Here is a 19,057-nt window from a genome sequence, read left to right on the forward strand (position 1 = left end):
AGACTGTGATACATTAAAAGATACATATTGTAAACTCTACAGTAACCACTGAAAGTTAAAATGAAGAGGTACAGCCAATAAGCCAATAGTAGAGACAAAATGGAATCATAAAAAGTGCTCAGTTAAACCAAAAAAAAAAAAGAAGGTAGCAAAAGAGGGAAAACAAAAAACAGATGAGACAAACAGGAAGCAACCAGAAGACTGTATTTTTAAACCCAATCATACTGATACCGTATTTTTATGCAAATAATGCACGCTCTCTGCGTGTGTTTGCCAGCCCCGTCCTTCCCCCAGGAGGCACCCTCACAAGCGCCACCATGCCAATCCTCTTCCACACGTTGGTGTAAAAAAAAAAAAAAACTAGCATAGCCCACTTAGGAAAATACCTCACTGGGAGGGAAGCCTGACCAGCAAACAAATGCAGAAGACACGTTATTTGCATAAAATATAGTACTTACACCAAATATAATTAGTCTAAACACTCCAATTAAAAGGTAAAGACTCTCAGATTAGATAAAAAAGCAAGACCCAACTCTATGCTGTTAAAAAGAAACTCACTATAAAGACACAGGTAGGCTAAATGGATAGAAAAAGATACACTCTCACCAGTCAAAAGAAAGCTGGAGTGGTTTCATCAGTATCACAGATTTCAGAACAGAGAACATCACCAGGGATAAACAGGAGCATTTCATAATGATAAAGGGGTTAATTCACCAAGAGGACATAAGTCTTAAATGTGTACGTGCCTAACAACAGAGCTTCAAATTCCATGAACCAAAACTAATAGAGCTAAAAGGAGAACGAGATAAATCTGCAATTATAGCTGAGGATTTCAATTACTCCTCTCAATAACCGATATAGTGAGATAGAGAAATCAGTACCTATATAGAAGATTTGAACATTATCAACCAACCTGAACTAATTGATGTTATAGAACACCTACTAACAACAGCACTTTATAAGTGCTTACAGAATATTCGCCAAATAGGCCACATGGTAGGCTACAAGTTTCAACATGTTTAAAAAGATTCCAATTATACAAAGCACATTCTCCTACCAAAATGGAATTAAACTAGAAATTAGTAACAGAAATGTAGGTAGAAAATCATCAAATATTTGGAAATTAAACCTTTCAAAACATGATTTGACTTAGATTCAAAAGGACGATTCATACTGCTACATGGAAAACAGATGGGAGAAAGGAAAGGGCAAAAGCAGGAAGACCCTTTAAGAGGCTCTTAACAGTTGTTTGGGTGAGTACTAATGGTGGCATGGACCGGAGTGGGAGTGGCCAGTGGCCAGTAAGTTTGCTGATGGATTGTGTGTTGGGGTGACAGAGCAAAAGAATAACACCAAGATTTGTGGCTTGTGTACAACTAAGCTTGAAGTTGCCATTTATTGAGATGGGGACCACAAGGAAGGTATGATTTGAGGGGGATGATTAGGAGTGTGGGGATTGAAAAAACTGAGATGCCTATTAGACACATCCAAGTAGAGAAGTCAAGTGTGTAGTAGGAGTCTGATGTTTCCAGGACAGTTGTGGCCTAAATTTATTTTTGGGGGTTCCTTAGCATATAGATGTTAGACTGAATGAGATCATCGAGAGACTGCATGCAGGGTCCAAAACCTAACCTTGGGGCACTCCGAGTTTAGTGGTCCAGAGAGGAGGAACCAGTAGACTGAAGAGCAGCAAGGTAGGACAAGTGGGATCCTGAAAGGTGGGAAGTTTACAAGGAAGAATGATCAACTCATTAAACATGGGGACTGATCACTGGATTAGTGGCTGCCTAGAGCTGGGGGCAGAAACCCTGGTGGTGTAGTGGTTAAGTGCTTATGGCTGCTAACCAAAGGGTCAGCAGTGTGAATCCCCCAGGCGCTCCTTGGAAACTCTATGGGGCAGTTCTACTCTGTCCTATAGGGTCGCTATGAGTTGGAATCGACTCGATGGCACTGGGTTTGGCTTTTTGGTTTAGAGCTGGGGGCAGGAAAGGAGCCTTGGTGTCACAGTGGTTAGGAGCTCAGCTGCTAACCAAAAGGTTGACAGTTCGAATCCACCAGCCACTCCTTGGAAACCCTATGGGACAGTTCTACTCGGTCCTATAGGGTCACTATGCGTCAGAATGAACTCGAAGTCAACAGGTTTGGTTTGTTTTGTTTTGTTTTAGAGCTGAGGGTGGAGCAGGCGGATGAGGAAAGGGAAATGTCTGCTCATGAGAATGAGGTTTCTTTTTTGGGTGACGAAAATATTCTAAAATTGATTGTGGTAATGGTTGCACAACTCTGTGAATGTACTAAATAGCACTGAATTGTACAATTTAGTGAACTGTATGGCCCCGTGAATTGTTATCTCAATAACACTGTTTTTAAAAACCGTCCACAGGCTTTAGTGCATGGAGGTCATGACTGACCTTGAGAAAAGCAGTTTTGGTGGGGTGACAGTAGCAAAAGCTGATCGGAAGGGTTCCAGAGAGTGAAGGAGAGGGACAGAGAAATGTGGCAACAGCTAGAGAGGGAAGTGGGGACAAAAACATTTTTTTTCTTAAGATGGGGGACTAAAACCCTGTGTTTTGTTTGCTGTTGGGAAGCAAAGACGGATGATGAAGAGCGGCAGAGAATGACTGCAGCCAAGTCCTTGTGGCTGTCAGAGGGATGGGAACTGGGGTGTAAGTGGAGAAGCTGACCCTGGATCACCCTAACAGGAGGAAAGCAGAGCAGGTGGACACACGTGAAGGCAGGAAGCAGAGGTGGGAGCTGGTGGCAGTTCTAATTGCTTCAATTTAGTCAAGTGTTAGGGATTGTGGTGACCACTCGAGTGAGGAAAGCAGGTGAACTGGGGAAATTAAGTATGGTTAATGGGCAGCCCTGAGGCCCACCTGACATTTGTGGTCATGAGTTTAAAGCAAGAACAGTCTCGACTGAATTTTTTTCAGCCACCTACAGCTGCAGGTGCAAAGCATGTGGAAAGCTGGGTCTAACCCTGGCTGGGGTTCTACAAAGCTGCTTTCACGGGAAGAAATACAACAGGCGACACAGTTTATATTGCTGAACACCAATATGCCACTTTATTATTTGGATTTTTTTTTTCTCATTTGTCACATACCTGTCAATGTTTACACAATGAGGAAAATCAACCGGCATTGGAAGCAACTGACCAAATCGGCTGATAATTCTGTACCCTCTTAACACACGTCAATTCTTACTTGGTAGGGATACCTTTAATTCATTTCAGTCTCACCACTATTCTTAAAATCGGTGTCAAGATTGTCACATCTTTAAATACAGATAGAATTGCCAGAAGTACATAATTATATATACACACATACAGAAAAATACAAGACTAACTGCTTTTCCACAATACTTAATTTATACACTACTGTAACTATATGCAACTTTTGAAGACAGGTAAAGGGGTACAAGAAACTGTTTAGAGCAAGTAAGTAGTTTGGTCCAATATTATCTTACTGTAATGGTTATTCGCTCCTTCCCGTTTACGTGACAACATACTATGACATACAACACATGCACAACCATTCACTTATGAACAAATGAATAAGACATCACTCGGACTAACATTTGTGTACCCAGAGGGTCAACCAACCACACACAACTAATAAGGCTATAATACAGCTATGCAGCATAAATGGTCAACACTGCTGAGCCTAAAGTGAGCACCATATATACATCTGAATATAAAAAACCATTGAAAACCAAACACGTAAGGGTTAGTTAAAAGGTGCCATTCCAAGGCTATACATAATCACAGGAAAAGTATTTACATTACTTGGAGAACAGCTGCAACAAAGAATTTATTGCCAATGCCCTTTATAAACTTCTCTCCTACGTTTAATACAGATGTTACGCTCACTATCTGTGTGAACCACACATCTTATTTCTGGCCCTTTGTAAGTTCCCTGCTCAAGAATTTCAAGCAAATATGTTCTATGGCTTCACCCACACATCTGTTCTTAGATAAATATCACAATGAACTAGAGCTGTAGCTTAAAACATATCTAGCCTAGGTCTAGAAAGTAAAGGAAGTGTTTTTAAGTATCATTTTTACTTAGTTTAGTCAGTATACTGTGAAATTCAGAGTTCTGAATAAAATATATTCCTCCTAAAGTTAGCAGAGTCAGCGTGTACTTGAAGGGACCACGGCCGACGTAATGCAGTTCTTTGGTGCTCTGCCCACTCCACAAATCACGTGACCAGGTGCAACTCAGTCTATCACTTCAGAGCCATGACAGGTGAGGGGTGGGAAGGCCCCAGGTCCCAGCCACTGGTGGGGCCTTTGCCCTAGCACCGATGTCACTAAGCATTAAGACCCCCAGGGCACAGCACGAAAAAGTAGCATCTGGCCCCTTGCACAATTAGCAATCTGCAATATAGTGTGTCCTAAGAAGATAAAATGCCACAAAAGATGACTATCTGGTCAAAAGCAGTCTTTGTACAGGAAGAGTTTAAAGAGGTCTTTATTATTTTGGCAGGAAGGCAACATGAAAAACAGCAAAAAAAGAAAAGAAGGACAAAAAAGCAACCTTTGTGTTTTTTTCTTAATGTGTGAATTTTACCCTTTTATGTGTTTTTTTGATTAGCCAACTTCATAGCTGAGTCAAAGGATGTAAAAGAATGGAGATAAAAAACAGACAACTAATTACCAGGCTCATAGATCCCAACAAGTTTTTGTTGTTTTTCATTTATGGGATTTAGACTTTGCCCACGTCTGTGTGCGCCTCTGTGCCCATACCAGGCCCTGTTGTCTCTTCTGTCTACATGGTGTCACAGGCACCCCTGAGTGCACCCACAGGAAGGGCTGACACAGAGCACTGTGCTGTTCTGTGCGACAGACACACACTCTACCAGTAGAGTTAAGACATCAATTCACTTCATCACATTACAAAGTAAGATTGTCTGCTTGTAACTGATGCAACACTACGGGGGAAGCTGCCTTATAAATCTAGGTACTTCATCTCACCTATTACAAAAACAAGAAAATCTTTTTCTCGTTAAATTTTCAGAGCCCAAACTTGTTTCCACGCTAGAGCTTAAGACAAACAGGTGTGGGCCGGCTCGAATCCTGTGCTAAGGTCCCAGTGCAGACACCGGCTGCTCTCAGAGGGCTCCGCACAGGCCGGCGCTGAGCCGCCCTCCCGTGGTGCCCGGGCCGAGCCCATCACAACACTGCTGCCTTGGTTCTGCCGGCCGCGGACACCCCACAGCGTGCCTCAGGGCACGGAGTCTCTGCGTCACAGACGGTCAGGACAGGAACTGAGATTGCTCACAAGCAAACCAAACAAAAGCATTTTCTCTCTCTCTCTAGGGTAAGTGCAGAACATCAGATTCCTAAGTGCTCCACTTATATCAGGTTCCAAATATACATTTTAATTGAATCCGGATCATCCACATTAAAATTATAAAAGTAAAAATTACACAATAGACTTTTCAGCTGGAAAAGAAGTGTCTAGCAGCATGCACGAAGACCATGCATTGTCACATCGTCAGGCGAACAAATGACAATGTAATAAATAACTGCTCCGGGCGCCCACCGCCAAAGGGTACAACAGAAAGGGAACAGTGACATGAGCGGGCTTCACAGCTCTGAGTGGGACGGAGCGCGGGCCCCCCTCAGATGACGTGGCAGCAGCTGGCCTGGCTGGAGGCGCAGAGCAGCCCCTCCTTGGGGCCCCGCTGGATGTTCACAGAGATGGTCTTTTCACACAGAGGTAGCTGTAGCACGTTGTTTTTCAGGTTCTTGCTCTTGATCCGCTCCAGCTCGGCGCCGGGGGCCGACATGTGGTCAGAGAAGAACCTGATGCCGCCCACGGCCGGGGCCTGGCCCGCGCCGCCCGCGGAGCTGATGCACATCTTCCAGGTGGACTTCTCCTGGACCTTCACGCTGGAGAACGACAGGCCGCTCTGGGGGTCGATAATGTACTTGGCGCCGCCGTGGAGCTGCGAGCCGAGGCAGAGGCCCATGAGTTTGAGGCTCTCGACCAGCTCGCCGGCGCCGCGGGAGGCCAGCTGCACGGAGCCCACCGGGCCGGCGCAGCGGCGGGTGCTGCCCGCCGTGCTGCCGGGGGCGCCGCCCGAGCCGCCCGAGGGGCCGCCCCCGCCCGCGCTGCTCTCGCTGGGGCTGGCCCTGTCCGCCCCTCCGCTGCCGTTGCTGGGCTTGCTCTGGCCCCCGCCGTCCCCCTCGCTGCCGGGGGGCCCCTCGCTGCTGTCCCGCCGGTGCCAGGAGTAGGTGAAGCCACTATCTTTGTCCAGCCGCCGGCGGCTTTCGGAATCGTCGTCGCTGGTCTCGGAGCTGCTGCAGCTGGAGCCGCGGCCCTGGCTTTTCCTCCGGTGGTAGCGTTTGTGAACTGTGCCCGGGGAAGCGATGTTCATTTTTAACCGGCTCAGCTTGGGAGGCAGGTTCTCATCCATGTCGAACTCGTCATCAGACTCCCCTTCCTCGAAGATCTGGTTAAGGACGGGAGCACTCTTCCTGGAGGTCAAGCGGTTGGTCACAGACGGCTTCCGGCGCAAAACCACCTGTGTTGAGAGGGACATGGGTTTCTTGTCCTCCTCATCTTCCTCTTCATCTTCTTCCACCCTGAACAGACACTTGCGCCCACTGGCTGTGGGTTTCAAGCTTGCCGGTGGCCCCGCGGAGAGCGCTGCTCCAGTCAGCTCAGGGATGTCCTCTTTCTTAGCCGAGTCACACAGGCCTTTGCTCCGGTGGCCATTGAGGACACTGTCAGTAGCACGAGCGGGAGACTGAGGGACAGTCGCATGGGACAGAGGGGTGGCCGTGAGGTCATCCTCCAGGTCCTGGGGTACATCGATTTTGGTTGGCCATGACTGCCTACGTAAGAGATTGGAAAGAGAAAAACCATGTAATAATATGCACACACTAGTGGATTATGTTAAACTGACTGAGGCAAAATCCACAGACTTTAAAAAAAAAAGGCAGCAGCAGCCACCCTGCAAACCTATTCAACATCCTGTGAACAGCAGCAAGGACACCAGACGGGCAAACGTGGTTTGGAAACTGGTAGAGCCTGGAGCTTACTGGTCAAATGAAAATTTCATCAGAGCTGTCAGAAAAGAAAAAGCGGCAAAGACGTCCTCCACCCTGCCCAGACAAAGGCTTTACACTACAAAGAAAACCATTTCTGAGGGCATACAGGGGTTACCACCACTGCAAAAGCTGACCATCAGGTTCTCGGATCACAATCTTTAAAGGTATATTATTGCTAATAAAATTCACCTGAAATTTGTTCCTCCTGCTTTTACAAGATGGTTTAAGTGCTCTGTGCTTGCAAAAATACATGGACATGCTTTAATGGATGTAAATATGAGAATATGGATAGACAGGTCAATGTATACGGACAGACATAAATCTCTTCTTTCCTAATTAAGAAACGTACTCACTAAGCTAAATATAAACAGATATATGTTTGAAATAGCAAACATCACTATTATTTAAACTGACTGTATTCCTCAGTCTGGAGCCACTCAAGTGATAAGAACATAGCTTGGAAGCCAAGGAAGACTTTTGATAATGAGGTCTCCACCTCTGCTTTGAATAAACACCTTGGAATTCTCAACTGTCCTCTCTGCCCCAGGGGGATAGTCTGCTCCAGGGGAAGAGCACAAACCACAGGCTGCTTTGATGCCAAACCAAAAAAACCAAACCCACTGCCGTCGAGATGATCCTGACTCATAGCGACCCTATAGGACGGAGGAGAACTGCCCGATAGAGTTTCCAAGGAGCGCCTGGCGGATACAAACCGCTGACCATTTGTGTAGCAGCCATAGCACTTAACCACTATGCCACCAGGGTAGAGACATTCAAAACAGCCACTTTTACATTGTGGGCATTTTTACACACACCAATTTTGTCAGCCTGAAAGTAAAATCCAATTAAATCGTTAGCTTTACAAAACTTCAGGACATTTTATCCATGTACCTTTCCCTCAACATGGAGTCTTACGCTCTCTCTCAACGATGGAGTGGGTGCATTTGCTATAGTCATTGCTGGGTTATCTAATAAATATTTTTGAGGTCAATAAGTGTCTCTGGACAAGTAACCTGTCCTCCACCAACAAAATCGCACACACCTGCCATGAGCCTGGTGGCCCCTGGAAAGCTGCACATGACAGGCCTGCACCCAGAGAAAGAATTGTGTGCGTGCGCAGCCACCAAAAGCCCACCCAGCAAACAGAGGAAACCCCCCGTGGAGAGAGGCGAGGTGCTGACGGCTTCTGTGACCTCAATCGGTGTGCGAAGGATAAGGAGGGGCCAGACGTGAGGGAGGCTCCTGTCACCCTCCCCCACTTAAAAGAAAGCCAAAAAAACTCTCAGACCCATCCCCAGAAGCAAAATCCAGGAGCACTGCAGCTGTGGTGGTCACCGTATGGGCAGGCACCCCTGAACCAATGGCTTTTCTTCACAAACAGACCAAATCGTTACAGTTCACGTTTATTGAGCATATATCTGCCGCAACACTGTGTTAGATGAAATACGTCATCCTTGTAGCCACAATGTTGTAAGAAAATCATGTCTTATCTCAACAAAAGAGAAAACTGGTGAAAAGAATTATAAATGCGTCAACAGCACAGTTCACACTGCCTGCTCACTACAGCCAGCCAACTGCTGTGAGAGGCTTACAGGGCTGAGTTCATTTAACCCCACAGCCATTCTGTGAGGCAGGTGCTATTATCATGCCCCTTTAACAGAGGAAGAAATCAAGAGGCAGAAAGGGTAAGTAATCTCCCACGGTCACAGAAGCTTGAGGACAGTGACATCTGATGCAGGCTGGGTACTGTGGTTGCTAAATCCCAAAGGCAGTGTAGCTTCACTCTGTGACCTGATGAAGCCCCCTGAACAATTTCCTGTTGAATCCACGGAGCTGATGTGGCCAGGCCTCAGTGGTAGTTCTCACGGCCTGGTCCCTCTCTGAGACGGTGCTGGGTGCCATGTGACCCATGCTGAGGCCAGCCCCCCTGAGGACTTCACAAGGCCTCGTCTAACAGCAGCCTAACCACGCCATGTTTCCATCTCACACCGGCAGGACCCAAGAGCTCCCAAGGGCCTGCAGTCCCAAAAAACTGGAAAATCACATAGTTTTCATAGTCAATAAAGCAAGAACGAAAGTTTATCAGCAACCACTGTATGGTACTATCTATTACAACTGTTACAAACAAGTTTTCTTAAAATGTTCTGCACAGGTATAAACCTGTTAGAACAAAAATTCATAGCTGAAGCTAAGAAGCGGTACTCCCTGAAGTGGTCCCAACTGACAACTGCTGGCACTGTGTGGCACATCACATTTACGGTAAGGACATCAGCATTTTCATTCCAGAGTTACCTGGCTCCATGTGCCAGATGTCCCAGCCCCCCCACCCCCAGGGTTCCCACGGTGTGTCCTCAGCTCTCCTGGGCAGACTGGAAGATTCTCTGCAGTGTGCAGACAAGCCCCAAAGACGGTTCCCAGAGTTCTAGATCAGGAATAAATCTAAACACCTGTACCATTCTCTCAGATGTCATATCCTGTCACAGAAGGTGTGAGGCAGTGCCACACTGACATTTTTGATCACTGAAGTAAAATTCTAGCATATTCGGAACAGCATCAGTCCCAGAATTTAAGAAACCTTAGGCTACTGAATTTGACACCTCCCAACACCATAGCCCCTCACCAATGCAGGACCCTGCCTGGACAACCACTTTTCCTTTCACCTGAGTCATTTCTAACCCCAACATTCCTCAAGTGAGCATCCGCCACTGCATTCCCCAAGGCAGTTCCCATGTTCCAATGAATTCCAGGCCTAAAACTCTGGCCCGAACCCCAGAACTCACAGGCCAAGTCCCCACATCTCTCTGCCCACTCGCCTGTGTACACAGACAGCAGCAGCCAGGCAGGAGATGTCCGCTTCCTGTAACCACCCTTTCCCAACTGTGCTGTCACCGATTTCCCTGGGCCGTCACCTCCTAACAAGTACCGGTCTGCTCTGGCTGGCACTCCCTGACTTGACCTCCCGCACAACTAACTGCTGGTTGAAACACTAGCCTCCTGACTCAGTCCAGGCCTCCACATCCCAAGCTACTCGGACCCCAAGGCTTATCTAACAATGGAGCCAAGTTAGGTCCAGGGTTTTGTCAACGAAGTAACAGTGACAATAAAGAAAAAGCAAGGAAGCAGACCTCTGCCACCTGCAAGCGGGCCCTGTGTCCCAGGGGAGAAGGGGCTCTCACAGCATCTGCCTTCAGAATCCTCATGAGGGCAAAAGGAGAACTGCCTGGAAGGCTGTTATTTCTTTATGGTGACAGTTTTTTTTTTTTTTTTAATTTCTGTAATAGAGTAAGGTGATCTAATTTATTTACCTATTTGATCAACTTCACATTGAATCCCGACCTGTTTCACTGACCAAAATCAGTTCAAACCCAAATATTCTCTTCTCCAAAAGCCTGGTGGTGGCTCCAGAGCTGACGTAGCTAACACGCGGGGCTGTCTGGTCTTAGGTTGCTCCTTCCTGCTAGAGGAGTGAGGTCAGGACCAGGGGCATCCTTGCCTCCCAGCACCAGTCTCCTGGTTTGTCTGATTCCCAAGAGTCCCCTCACTCTGGGGCCCTGTCCTCTAAAGCTGACACTACACACTGTGCTCAGTTCCCATTGCAGAAGAGCCCACCTGGGGAGGAATGAAGTTACTGACTTCACTAAAGCCCTGGGGTTCCGACTCTTTGGCAACCCAGGACTGTTTTCCTCCATCTTCTCTGCCGCTGGACCCAGGCGACAGGCTACACGCGACAAGTCATTTAAAATCCAGATGGTTTTCTCCTTTCCCCAAATAATAATAATACACACATATTTGTATGTATTTGGATGCACAAATAGAGATTTATTCAGAATCAGGAGTATTCTTCTATTTTTGAATGACTACAATTCCACAGATAACTTTATCCAAATGGACAAAGATAAATAACTTTTTAAATAAATTTCATAGTGATGACCTAAAAAATTAAAACTTTTCCACGCTTTGTGTTTCAGTGGAAGGCTAGTATGGCAGAAGAAAAGTGGGGGAGAGGAGGGGGTGGGGGGGAGATGAAGGAAGAGGGTGAGAAGGGAAGCTATGGGGAAGGAAGGGGGAAGGGAAGGAGGAAGAAGAGGGTGAGAAGGAAGCTACGGGGAAGGAAGTGGGGGGAAATGAAGGAAGAGGGTGAGAAGGAAGCTATGGGGAAGGAAGGGGGAAGGGAAGGAGGAAGAAGAGGGTGAGAAGGAAGCTACGGGGAAGGAAGTGGGGGGAGATGAAGGAAGAGGGTGAGAAGGAAGCTATGGGGAAGGAAGGGGGAAGGGAAGGAGGAAGAAGAGGGTGAGAAGGAAGCTGTGGGGAAGGGAGGGGGAAGGGAAGGAGGAAGAAGAGGGTGAGAAGGAAGCTACGGGGAAGGAAGTGGGGGGAGATGAAGGAAGAGGGTGAGAAGGCAGCTATGGGGAAGGAGGCAGGCGTGGGGGCACACTGACTACTGGAGAAGAGAATGGTGGTGAGACACTGGTAACACTGGCAGCAAACACAAGGGGTCCCGCTCTAAGCACCTCACAGTTTTAATTCATTTATGCCTCACCACAACCCTGTAAGGTAGACAGTGTCATCGCACCCATTTTAGAGATCAGGAAACGGAGTCACGGAGAAGATAAGTGACCCGCCCAAAGTTAAGCAGTTAATAAGTCAACTCGTTCACCTGTCTAATCCCTGAAACCCTGAGATAGCATCATGCTGCGATGGCACAGAAATGCCATATTTTTAAAAATTATTTCAAATAACTAAGGGAAAACTTCAGCCTCATTCCTGAGATGAAAAAATTAGAAAATGGCAGATTACTACACGTCAGATCTGAGAGGGTTTAACGAAAACGGTTAGCAAACTCCAGTTTGAGACCGCTTTTCCTAACATGCTTTCTCAGCCAGGCCACCAGCTGAAGCCCCTCTTTCCACATGGTGACAGAGGACCAACACCCTCCTATGCACACAGGAGACCCATGTGTGAGACTTCTCTCCCATGAGGCCATGATCACTGAACTGTCTCACCCCACAGTTAGGAAGCATTTAAAAAAAAAAAAAAAGTCCACTATTTCAAAACGTTAACTTACTAAAATCAGTGAAGATTTTTTTCTCACCTAAACTGGGCCTTGATATTGCTAGGGCTTGCAGATCTGGTTTGTATTTCTTTCTCTTGCTTTTCTCTCAGAATCCTCTCGGCGAGCAAGAAGTAAGTAGCTGTGATGTGGTTATACCTGTTCATTTCCAGGGCCCTGAGGGAAACAAAGTGACAATGAACACAAGCCACACTGGTAGGATTTGCTTTTTACGAGAAGCAGAGCAGATTTAAAAAAAAAAAAAAAAGCACAAGCAAATGAAATTGAATGACTTGTGATCTTTAAAATTATGCAAAAAAACAAACTGGAAAAAAAAAAAACCTAGTAGTTATTTAGGTCACTCTTGAAATTCTGAAAAACAACTGTATAAAAACATCTGTACTAGATAAGCCCACAATGCTGATGTCAGTTTTTGATATCTAAAAAAAGGTAGGGAAGCTTCCAAGAGTGCACAGGTTATCTGAAATTGCACTTGTACGTCAGTGTTTGTTTCTGTTAAACTCACTGGCCTGCTCCCACTACAAGTACAAAGACAAGGTTGTGTTACGGGAATGTGTGCTGAAACGCCTGTATCAATTGACAAATTAGGAAGTTATTTTTAGACTCTGCATTTACTGACATTTTAGGCACTAAAGAGTTATTAATATAGTTGAGGGCATGTCGTTATTAACCTTTTCTTTGAATAAAATCAAGTATTCGTTCGCCCACTTAACAAGTTATGCTCGCAGAGTCCCTAGTCTGGTCAGGCACTGAGCTAGCAGGGAGTTGGGGCCTGATGCCCACAGGGCACACGCCCCGCCCACTCTCCTGCCATGGGATACACCGGAGAGTGCCACGAGAGAGCTACTGAGGACCCCACATGGCCCAGGAACAAGCTGTTGTTCTTCTGTAGTTAGTGAAAACACTCACACAGAGTACTTCGAAAAGAAACAACAGCGGAGCTCACTTTTTACAAAATATATAGTGGGGGAGGACAGGCCCAGGTTTGAGTCTCCAAAGTAAGAGCCCAAGATGAAGTGGAGGGGTCAGAATTCTCCAGAGTGGTTTCTAGCTGAGTGCCAGATAAAGCAGCTGGCTTGTGTTTGGGGGATGTGTCAAGGGTCTTTAAACACAGGAACCACCCTGAGAACGAGGAGCTGCTCACACCTGTGCGGCAGGCCAGACCTGAGACCACCTGGGGACAGCAAGCTCATCTCTCCCATCTCCTGCTTTGTCTGGGGCACGTGCTCACTAGTGGAGCAGCAGTCACCTGAACCATTTAAAGTGTCCCCCCTTTTGGATTTTAATGGAATGTGCACTAATTAAATAGTTCTAGATGACTCCACTATGCTAAAACATTAAGACAAACAACCCGAGTGTCCATCAACGGATGAACCGGTAAACAAAACGTGGTATGTATATACATACGACAGAGTATTATTCAGTTATGAAGAGAGGTGAGCTCGGATACACAGGGCTGAACCTTGAAAATATTATACTGAGTGAAATATATTGGACACAAAAGAAGAAATACTGTGTGATCCCACTTATGTAAAACCTCAAGAACAGGCAAATGCGCAGACACAGAAAAATCAGCGGTTGGTTACCAGGGGCTGAGGGAGAGGAGAAAGGGAGTTACTGCTTAACGGGTGCAGAGTTTCTGTGCGGGCGATGAAAAACTTCTGGAAATGCTGTGGCTGTGCAGCATGGTGCTTGTGACTGATTTCTGTGAACTGTGCACGTAAGGGTAGTAAACATGGCAAAATCTTTGTCACGTGTTTTACCACCAAAAAACAAACAAGCAGAAAACAACAACAAAAACCATTAAGCCAACTCAGGGAGATACAAACTGCTTTTTATTCTCTCAAAAACGCAAAGCCCTCTCCTCCACACTCCTAGACTGAGTATCCCCGGCAGGGTAGTGTGCCTCCTGCTCCCGTCTACTCACTGGGCCATTTCAGGAGCTGTGAAGGCTCATCATGAAGCACTCAGAAACTTGCAGACGTCTGTCCTTAGACCAAAGTTAATGAGTGGGTTTATGTTTGTAAATCTGCCTTCCCAGTGTATTAAAGGCTCCCTGAAGACACATGTCCGCTCTCAGGGACCAGCCCTTCCCACGAGCTGTCACATGTGACAGCCCCACACGAAGCAGGGTCTACCCTGCAGCCTCCTCACCCCCGGGGGTCAGGAACTGAGTCAGGCCACCCAGCTAGGCCAGAGAAACCCTCCCAAGGGGAGCCCCTCTTTTGCTGCCCAGAGTCCACCCTCTTTCCATCACACTTTTTCATTCAACATGTTAAAGAACTTTGATTTTTTCACTTGTAGAAATCTTTCATCTTTTTCATAGATAGGACCTCTTACAGAAATTAATCAACATTAAAACAAAGCAACTGCATCTTTATGCTCTACTATCCTTGATTTCAAAGTCCTTAGATCATTAAAACCTGGCCTGGGTGTTTAGGATATAATTACTAACTTGTGTAACTTGTGGGTTCCAGACTGTGGCAGCAGGGGCTTTATAGGACCTGACAGCAACTATATGAGGCTTCGTGCCGCCACAGCGCAATGCAGCCCTGGACAACACAGAAACGAAGGGGCATAACTGTAGTCCAATAACTTTACTTACAAAACCATGAGATTGGCCCCATCTGCCAACCCTGATTTAGAGAACTCTAAGCCCGTGCGCTACTGCCCCATTTTCCCCACAGGAACCAGCAGAAGACAGCAATGAGGAGGACACCACTACAGACAAGGCATGTACTGGGATAGAGAACAGGGTATCCCAATCTAGCCCTACAGGAATGGAGAAAGGCCATGGCATTCCCTGACACCACCCAGCCACGGCTCACTTGTCCACTAGTACAAGAAAACCTACCTCCATGCCAGGCACTGGGCCAGGAGCTTTAGAGATAAATAAGACATAACTCCTGCCAAATTGGGACCTCTACCCACTGCACAGTGTACAAAGGCCCTGACAAGTAAAGAGGCCACTCTAAGACCCTAAACCCATGACCCCTGTACTGAGGAGTGTTGACGTACTCTACGATGGCATCGCGATCCGCTATGTCCCCAAGCACCATGCGCTGAATGATGCTGTTGTGCTCCTCTTCCGAGAGGTTTTTGTATGACACGAGGGGGATGTTATACTTTGTGGCCGGTGAAGGGTCCACTCCCTGGAGCCAAGGATGGTTCTCAATCTCTTCTAGAGAGGCCCTGCGCTTGGGATCTCTCTGTAGCATCCGTGTGATCAGGCTAGGAAGGAAAGGAAGCCCATTGTTAAAGCAGGCTGTTGGCAGCATTAGTAACAGTGAATTATTTTATTAATTATTTCCTACACTTACACCATCAATTTAATTAGGTTTACTAATTAGGTATGGGGGCAGATAGAAATAATGAAAATTTAGTGCCATCAGATTCGTAAAATAAAAATCACAATCTCTAGATATACTGATAAGCTTAGCAGACAAACATACTATATTTTTAAGGAAATAACACGTGCCTTCTGCATTTGTTTGCCTGCTGTGCCCTCCCGCCACGAGGCACCCTCACCATGCCAATCCTCTTCCACATATTGTTGTAAAAAAAAAAAATGAGCATAGCATGCTTACATAAATACCTCATGGGAGGAGGATGGGGCCAGCTAACAAACGCAGAAGGTGCGTGTTATCTGCATAAAACTATGGTAGGTTCCTGTAATTAACTCTAATATCAAATTAACATCTGTCTTTGAATTAATTGCTGGCTTAGTGACATTCCAGGACCAGACACAATGATTAGCAATGACATACAGAATAGACCACATAGGCCAAATTCTGTTCGAGGAATGAATGACCCTTCTAATAAAGACAACTAAAATGTTATATATTTTTAGAAACGTATTTTATTTAAAGACATTGTTATGTTGGCAAAAAAAAAAGAAATACTCAGCAGCTAAAAATGGACAAAAGCAGGAACCCTGGGAAATGATCAACAAAGCTGGCCTGATGGTTTCTGCTTCAGTTTTGCAAGTGACATTGGGTGAACGTAACAGAATATGACGTGTAGAGTCTACTGAAGGCGGGAGTTCAACTGGAGTCCTCGAAAGAGCTGGGATCTTAGCTGCAGTGTGAGGGTGAATGACAAAGGAGAACTTAATCCACTGCTCAGAAGAAGCCAAGAGGGAACGGTCTTCACGCAAGTTTTTGGTCCAAATTAATGATATCTGTGTCGCTCACACAGTAAAGAAGTTAATTTAAAGTGCTTACAGGCTGACAGTGCTCCTAGGCAACTTGTAGAAAAGTAAACACAATTTTTTTTGTAGGACTATAACTGAAAACCAGACCTCAAAGAATTTCTCAAATAATATTATAAGGAATACAACCTCACATTCAAAAAACACAAAGGAAACAAGGCACCACTAGCAAGAATTAAAACATAAAAACATATGACAGCAGAATTAGAATGCAAAGCCTTCAGATACTGAAATTTTCAGACATAGAATATAACCTTGTTGATTATGTTTAAGACATGAAGGAGAAACCCAAAAATATGACCGAGGAACAAAACGCTATACTAAATTACTATGTAGTGTTGGTGGAGGGGGCGGGGGGGAGGACTAAATAGGTTTTCTAAAGTGAAAATAATAATTGTGATTAAAAAGAAAAAAAACAATGGACAAATTAAACAACACAGAATTAATGAACTGAAAGAACCAAGGAAATACCCTGCATGAGTAGACTAAGACATAGAAAATATGAGAGGTTAAAAAACAAGAGCAGAGTGAAAACATCTAACATACAACTGACCAGAGTTCCAAGAAGGAATGGAAAATAGGAAGAAGCTTTCTTTGAAAAGACAATGGCTGGGAATTTTCCAAATTCACTGAGGAACACAAATCTTGACCTAACATATCCTGAGCACAATAAATAGAAGCTCTTAAAGCAGCCCGAGAGAAAAGACATCACCTACACAGGCACGACAGGAAGACAAACAGCTGACTCTCAACAGCAACAACGGCTATCAGCAGATAGTGGAGCAGTATTTTCAATGAGCTGAGACAAAATAATTGTCAACCTAGAATTCAATACCCAATGAAACTTTCAAGACCATATGTAAAATAAAGTCATTTTCAAATAAAAACTGGGAGTTATCACCAAAAGATGCTCACCTAAAGAAATTCTAAATGATGTTATTTGCAGAAGAATGGGATCCCAATTGGAAGGTCTGATATGCAAGAAGTGTGGATAAAGATAATTCTTGGCAAGTATCTGGGAAAATCTGAACAATTTTTGACTGTATGAAATAATAAAACTGTCTAATTTGTGGAGTAAAAAAATTACTAAAATACTGACTGGTAATGAAAGCTTTGTAAAGATGACAGGTTATTTAGGAAGAGGATAAAGTTACACAGTAACCACAGAGTTTGTTAAATTAAGTATAAAATATGTATGTGTATGTTAAAATAGACAAGAAGATCACTAAAATAATATAGAATAATAATAACTTCCCAGCTAGCTGAGGGAAAAGAGGTCAATAAGGCAAAAGGTAGTTCTTTGGAAAAAAAAAAACCAAAAACCCACTGTCGTCGAGTTGATTCCAACTTACAGCAACCCTACAGGACAGAGTAGAGTTGCCCCATAGGGTTTCCAAGGAGCACCTGGTGAATTGGAATTGCCGACCTTTTGGTAAGCAGCCATAGTTCCTAACCACTACACCACCAAGCTTAATGAAATTAACAAACTTTTGGCAACACTAATCAAGACCAAAAAAAAGGCAAAGGCACAAGCTGTCATTATTGGAATGAAAAAGAGCAACATTCCCACAGATCCCATGGACCTTAAAAAGATAGTAAGAGGATGTTGTAAATACTTGAGGCCAATAAATTTGAAAATTTTGATGAAATGGGCAGGTTCCTTAAACAATGTAATTCAGCAAAGCTGGCATGGGAAAAAATAGAAAAACTGAACGGTACCGTAATTATTAAAGCTAATCCCTCCGAAGAGGCACCAAGAAAGCTTCTAAGATGATGGTAATTCTTCTTATTTCTTTAGCTGGATGATAAGTACGTAAGGTGCTCATTTTATTATGTATATATATATTTTTACATATTCTTTTAAATGATATATGTCAAAATAAAAATAAGTCAATCTGTTTCAGTTTTTTCGGTATCTGTGGAGATACTCCTTGGATTACAAATATCTAACATGCACACAATCTATACGCACAGACAGTAGCCCTGTTTCCTGAGGTAGAGAATAATAATATTAATGGCATAAAAATCGCCATCATCATCACTGATATTCATATTGAGTGCTTCCTATGTGCAAAAGGACTGAGCTAAGAGCTTTACGTGTATTAAGTCATTTAATTTTCACAATAACCCCATAAGGTAGGTTCTACCACTTTTACATCATTAATAATGAAGAAGCCAGTATTTGAATCCAGACAATCTGACTACCGAAGTTCTTAACCATCTACCACATGGCCTAAGATGGGGCTCCATTTGGAGAAAAGATTCCCCCAGCTATCAGAAATTGGGAGAAATAGATCTTTAATATCCTGATCTGAAACTCAAAACTCTGTTAATACAGCAAAATCCTTAAGTAGTGGCTATAATCTCAGCTGAGCTCATTAAAAAATGCCACTCATAATACATCAATTAAATACTGAACTTCCAACATTCTTCTAATCCATTGTTGTATTTCTTGCTACATATATAACATACTATCAAAGTACTATGAAGGACACTAAATTCCAAATGATCGACTTGAGTAAACACTTAGTTGTTGGTTTCCCATAGTCACATAAGCCAAAACAGGGTTCTTTAGTCAACTGAGGGGGAGGGAAGCGAATAAAACCATGACACATGCTCTGTAAATCCTAAAATGGGGTGTTGGCAGTCTAGTTCAGGGAAGAAAATGCCCTAACTCTTCTCTGGAACTTAAAATAATTCCAGGTGGTCTTGCTTTTCT

At 44.6% G+C, this 19,057-nt stretch overlaps 1 protein-coding gene across 7 annotated transcripts in view; it reads right to left on the bottom strand.

Moving 5' to 3' along the window:
- Positions 1 to 3,033: 3,033 nt before the first annotated feature.
- SNRK (SNF related kinase) overlaps positions 3,034 to 19,057 on the bottom strand; it is a 67,616-nt gene continuing 51,592 nt past the window's right edge. For all 7 annotated transcript variants that reach the window (XM_064274715.1, XM_064274709.1, XM_064274713.1 and 4 more), the window contains 3 exons: positions 15,147 to 15,359; positions 12,150 to 12,284; positions 3,034 to 6,841 (listed from right to left, as the gene is read on the bottom strand). In XM_064274715.1, coding sequence (XP_064130785.1) covers positions 5,623 to 6,841; positions 12,150 to 12,284; positions 15,147 to 15,359 — 1,567 coding nt within the window. In that variant the 3' untranslated portion in view covers positions 3,034 to 5,622. The remainder of the gene's footprint in view (positions 6,842 to 12,149; positions 12,285 to 15,146; positions 15,360 to 19,057) is intronic.

Source organism: Loxodonta africana, chromosome 22, assembly GCF_030014295.1.
Source record: "Loxodonta africana isolate mLoxAfr1 chromosome 22, mLoxAfr1.hap2, whole genome shotgun sequence".
NCBI lineage: Eukaryota > Metazoa > Chordata > Mammalia > Proboscidea > Elephantidae > Loxodonta > Loxodonta africana.